At 37.8% G+C, this 5,977-nt stretch overlaps 1 protein-coding gene across 2 annotated transcripts in view; it reads right to left on the bottom strand.

Annotated features, from left to right (window-relative positions):
* Window positions 1-253: 253 nt before the first annotated feature.
* PPP3CC (protein phosphatase 3, catalytic subunit, gamma isozyme) overlaps window positions 254-5,977 on the bottom strand; it is an 81,935-nt gene continuing 76,211 nt past the window's right edge. Inside the window, exons 12-13 of one of the 2 annotated variants that reach the window (XM_011968798.1) lie at window positions 1,899-1,928; window positions 254-778 (exon numbers count right to left, since the gene is read on the bottom strand). In XM_011968798.1, coding sequence (XP_011824188.1) covers window positions 594-778; window positions 1,899-1,928 — 215 coding nt within the window. In that variant the 3' untranslated portion in view covers window positions 254-593. The remainder of the gene's footprint in view (window positions 779-1,898; window positions 1,929-5,977) is intronic. The other variant, XM_011968799.1, reaches the window with a different exon arrangement.

The raw sequence follows: 5,977 nt of genomic DNA, 5'->3' as shown, positions 1-5,977 counted from the left end.
AGAAAGTAGGTTATTATGGAAAACATTTCCCTTTGCCCTTAAAATCACTGGGTTTGGGTTATTCACTTTGAAGTTCTACTATGATCCAGTTTCCCATAAGAAGAGAAGCAGTTTTAGCCATTGAAATCTAAGAGGACTTTCTTCAATGGCACCCAGCAGAAAGGAAAAAAATCTTCTTGCATTTGAAAAGTTATTAGTCTTACAGGAAAGACAAGACATTAACTTCCAAAAAACAATAATGAAGACTGACTAGTTCAAGTCAGAAACCCAGCAGGTTTCCAAGGCCCTTTTATTAGGGGAAGTTCCCCTTTATAGCACAAGACTTCACAAATATGTTGACAACAATCAGATTCATTTTTTAAAATTATGGAGAAAAAAGGGAAAAACAAAACAGATGCACTTTTTATATATATTGAACATAAATTAAAAGAATTTATAAAACAGTCACCTTTTTACAGAATAAATGCAGACTGAATTATAAATGCACCTCCAGGTTGAAATTGTTTGAGTTGCTTTTCATTTTCCAATAATAAATAAATAAAATTTGTTCTTGAGTTTCAGATCCACCTGAGCCACGGCAGGACTCGAAGTCATTACTGGGCTTTCTTCCCTTGGTCGCTCCTGTGTGCAGCATGTGAGTGTGCTGAGGTTACAGATTTCATTGGCCCATCCGCGTGTATGCTATCTTTTCGGGGTGGCATTCGTTCATTAATTCGGTCCAGACCTCGTGCTTCTTCAAAACTCCGGATCTTGTGCTGAAGCGAGAACCCTCTGATGGCTACAGAAAAACAGGAAGCAGGTGGAGAGAGCTCAATTAGGCAGCAAAGCAACAAGCTTAAAAAAAGTTTCTTAGCACACAGCAACCTCCTAGAGAAACACACAGAAAGGTGGCTATGAAGCACATGTCTGGTGAAAGTCATGGGCAATGTTTGCCTGAATCAGTCTTGTCTGAAGCTACTGCTTCCTTAAAGCCCAAAGGGCAGCTGAAATTGTGAAAGAAATTTTCATAAAAGCTCTATATGCATAATCATGGTAGACCTATACCTAACAAAAAGCTAACAAGTACTTACTGGGCCCCAATACATTTAAGAAAGAGTGTCTTATGCACTACAAACATACGCAATGCTAGAACAAAGGCAACCCTAGAATAACTGAACAAGTTGAACCCAGGTAGTTGCTTTTAGCACAAAGACCACATAGACCACACCAAAAACAGGTAACAAAAGAGCTAATCTTTTTGTTTAGGACAGCTTTTTATCTTGCACAACCAGGAGCTGTACATAAGTTAAAAACTTAAAAATAGCTTCTAGCTATTTTCTTTCTGATTCAACTTTTGTATCACCAAAGAAAGGCATTCCCATTTTGAACCATCTTACCTAATAAAACAATTACATGTATAATACAAGTTTATCAATTCCAATGGTTTTCACAGAAACAAAGTTAATTTAACTTGCCTACCTTAGGGCAACCTCAGAAATGAACTAAATTCCAGTCTACTTCTGCCTCTGCTCTTGAAATCTTTTAGAATCGTTGAAGAGGCTGACCTATTTGGCTTTCTTTAGAATCAAATGGATGTCTCTTGTACATGGAAGGGATACAGAAGTAAACCACTTGACCTCTCATGACCAGCTGCTTAAGCTTCTGCCATTGTATTAAAGCTGATAGAGCCCAGAAAAAAAACACAAAACTGTAGCTGTGGTGAAGGTTATTTAAAATTAATGCAAAGATAGGACACAAAGGAAACACCTGCTTCGTTAACATGCCTAGAAACAACGATTCCTTTTCTCACTGTTACAGTTCTGGTGATGCAATAATAAAATATTTGAAATGTTGATAAAGCTTTGAAAAACCAGTACACAGACACATGGATCACATCTATCAGAGTAATATGGCCATACCTTCCCGGGCCTCTACCGCTTCTACTGTGGCTGTAAGAGGGCAGGAGCAGTAGCATGCAAAAATGAAGACAGAAAAAGAGTGAGTAAACCAACAGCACTGCTGGCAGCACAGCCGTCCCAGGGGCCCGAGTTTTAGCCTATCCCCATCCACAATGAAAGTCAACTAGTTAGAGAAGCGAGAAGATTATTGCGAGAGACTCAATTGGGGTGGGAGGAATATGGGGTGGGGAGAGTTTCTAATATTTTTAACATTTCGGGTGGCATTGAACATTGCTCTCTTCATTTTAAATAGCCAACTGCTACTTTATATCTTGACATCCACATATCAAAACAACATGTAGAATCAAATAGTCTGACATCACAATAATCCTTAGTTTGTAAAATAGCTCAGGTTATATTAAATGAGCTACTGCTGGGTCCTATTCAAAAAGCTTATTTACAACTACATCTTATTGCTCTCAAGTGACTTATTTGGAGTCCCAACTGTCCTATTAATTACTTCATTAAAAAAAAAAGTGGCCTTTGAACAGCAGACTGGCATTTGGAAGGAGACGAAAAATAGGTTCCATGTGAAGGGTTATTCCTTGTCCAGGAGTGGAGTACAAAGTTAACAAAAGCATAGAACTACTGAATTCCTAATGCAAATGTGTGTACCCATCTGGGCTTAAAAGTATAGCAGAGGCTGATGTTTACAATCCATATGGCTTCCACACAGTGTTCAAGAGAGTAGGCCAATAACTAAGAAAGCCCTCTTCTTTCTTAGCAATGGAAAAGGAAGCAACTTAAAAATTAGTACCAACAGGTAAACTCCCTTGCATCTCCTTTCTCAGACAGTAAAAACGCTAATATATGAAAAGGTACAGGGTGCAGCAAGAAAGATCCTATTAGGAGAACTCTGTCAGTTACTCCAGTACCAATTTGCCAAAAGAAGGCAAGGAAGAATAATGAGCAGTAACAGTATGCTGCTATTCCCAAGGCTTTATATATCAATATGAGAAAAGAAACGGAAAGAACTACAACATTAAATACCTAATGCAATGTGAAAAATGGATAATTGGAATCTACTTACGAAGTGCTTTCATTTGTCAACCATAGGTAGGCATGTATTAAATCACTGTCACACCCTTTCTAATCTCCTTAAGTAGAACAAACACCCTTGACAAGAAAGCTACAGTGCCTTCTAACACCACATCACTGATGTCACTGTTAGGAAGTGGGAGAACAAAGCATTGCTAAAACTGTATACTGAGTGTTGGTCTAATTAGAGCTTAAAAGCTACATGGTAAAATGTGTATGATATTACGTTGTTTGGGGCCCTCCCAGAATTGTTATTCACATTGAGTATAAAGATAGTAGCCTGCAGTAAGGGCCATTATAAGAAACAGTCATATCAAACTACCTCAACTTTTTTTTTCTTTTTAACATCTTAACTGAAATAGAATTCATATACCACAAAATTCACTTGTTTAAAGTATACAAGTCAAAGGTTTTAATATAGAGTTGTGCAACCATCACCGCAATCTGTGCTTAGAATATTTTCATCACCCCAATGAGAAACCCCCCACTTATTAGCAGTCACTTCCCATTTCCTTCCCTCACCTCTTCCCCTTAATCCTAGTCAAACACGAATCTGCTTTCTCTGTAGACTGGTCTGTTCTGGACATTTTATACGAATGGCATCATATAATATGTGGTCTGTAGTGACTGACTTCTTTCACTTAGCATAATGTTTTCAAGGTTCAGTTATGTTGACATGTATACCTGCATTTCATTCCTTTTTATGGCTGAATAGTATTCCATTGTGTTTATCACATTTTGTTTATCTAGTTTATGGACAATTGCTTTTTTCCACCTTTTGGCTATTATAAAAATGCCATTTTGGGCTCTTATGATGAATGTCATTTATGAACACTTGTGTACAAGTTTTTGCGAGGACGTATTTTCTTTTCTTTGTGGGGTATGTAGCTGTGACTGGAATTGCTGAGTAATAAGTCAACTCTATGTTTCATCATTTGAAGAACTGTCAGAATGTTTTCCAAAGCAGCTGTACCATTTTACATTCCCACCAGCAGTGTTAAGAAGGTCCCAATTTCTCCACATTCTCATCAACACTTCTTATTAACAGGTGTCTTTTCACAGCCATCCTACCGACTATGAAGTGGTATCCCATTGTGGTTTTGATTTGCATTTTCTGAATGTCTAATGATGTCAAACATCATTTCATGTGCCATTTGTATGTCTTCATGGGAAAGATGTCAATTCAATTCTTTACCCATTTTTAACTGGGTTGTCTTATTATTGAGTTGTAAGAGTATATTTTCTAGATACCAATCTCTTAGGAGATATATGATTTGAAAACATTTTCAACCATTCTGTGGGTTGTCTCTTCATTTTCTTGATAGCACCATTTGCAGTACAAGAGTTTTTAATTTTGATGTAGTCCAATTTATAACTGATCTGTTTTAATCTGATGGTCTTCATGAATCTTGTCCTGTCCTTGGCTTTCCCCACTATTTTGGCTATTGGGATTCTTAGAGTCAAATTTGTGGCTAACTATTGGCTTTATTTTTGTTTTCCCTTGTGCTTCAATTTCCAAGCATATTTATTTTACTCCACTGTGTTTTATGTATACTGTAACTCATGCCAGTCCCTCTTAGATCAAGGTGGGGCATATATGAATGTATGTTACATGGCCATATGGGATATTGTTGGTTATATGAATAAAAGTAAAGTTATATGAATAAAAGGTCTTTTTTAGTTAATGCTCCAGTTTGCCAATGAGCCGGTGGAACTGAGACTCCAATGTGAAAATAACAGAATAAACTCACTTCCTGTGAATCAGTAAGAACAAGAAACTCTAAAAAGTTGGCTCCAACTTTACCTTTGTTCTCACATATTATTGAAGATTTCTATCAATTTTGGAAGTATCAATAAATGGTCCTATCTTGATTAAAACACTTATATTCAACTCATACATTGGGGCTGAGCCCAAAAGATGACCAAGAATTAGAAACAAATTTCCAAATAACATAGCTATATAATTCTGTTGCTCAGCCCTGATTTGAAGATTTGCTTTCTCAAGGTTTAGACAAAGTTGGTTTCGATTAAAACAACAATTTTGTTGGTCAGCACAATTGCATAATGTTCACATAAGGATGCTATAGGACATTCCTTTTTTTCTCTTAACTCACGTTACTGCCTATTCCTCTAAGATATCTTTGTTATCAGAGTTGCTCTCGGAATATCTCAGATGACTAATTACCAAGCAAAGCAATGGTGGGAACATATTCTGCTTACAAAAAAAACCTGCACATTTATTTGAGAAAAATATTCAACTGGAAATAGTTTACTGATACTTTCTGTGAAACTAAAGGAACTAGGAAAATAAACTATACTTCCAAAGAGAAAATGTTCAGACTTTCTTCTAAATAGCTGAACTTTAATATTTCAGAATTCAATTTGAAAGAGAAGGAGGAATTGAATTTTATAAAAAGAAAAAAACGGCTGGGCGTGGTGGCTCACGCCTGTAATCCTAGCACTTTGGGAGGCTGAGGCGGGCGGATTGCCTGACCTCAGGAGTTTGAGACCAGCCTGGGCAACATGGTGAAACTCTGTCTCTACTAAAATACAAAAGATTATCCGGGTATGGCGGCACGCGCCTGTAGTTCCAACTACTTGGGAGGCTGAGGCAGGAGAATTGCTTGAACCCAGGAGGCGGAGGTTGCAGTGAGGCAAGATCGTGCCACTGCACTCCAGCCTAGGCAACAGACCAAGATTCTGTCTCCAAAAAGAGAAAAAAAAAAAAGGGTTTGTCCCTATTAGTCAATAGCAATGAAATTTCTACAAAAGAAAAAGGACTCCTATAAATGGCAGGATGGCCAGGCACAGTGGCAAATGCCTATAGTCCCAGCCACTCAAGTAGTTGAGGCAGGGGGATTGCTTGAGCCTAGGAACTGGGTACTGCCGTGAGCTATGACGGCACCTGTAAATAGCCATTGCATTCTAGCCTGGGCAACTCTGTCTCTTGGGAAAAAAAGAAAAAAGAAAAAAGGCCAGATGAAGGATGATGTGGGAAAAAA

The sequence above is a fragment of the Mandrillus leucophaeus genome, unplaced genomic scaffold (genome assembly GCF_000951045.1).
Source record: "Mandrillus leucophaeus isolate KB7577 unplaced genomic scaffold, Mleu.le_1.0 Scaffold86, whole genome shotgun sequence".
In the NCBI taxonomy this organism is placed as follows: Eukaryota; Metazoa; Chordata; class Mammalia; order Primates; family Cercopithecidae; genus Mandrillus; species Mandrillus leucophaeus.
Note: the sequence above shows the minus strand (reverse complement) of the source record. Positions and strands in the feature narration are given on the sequence as shown.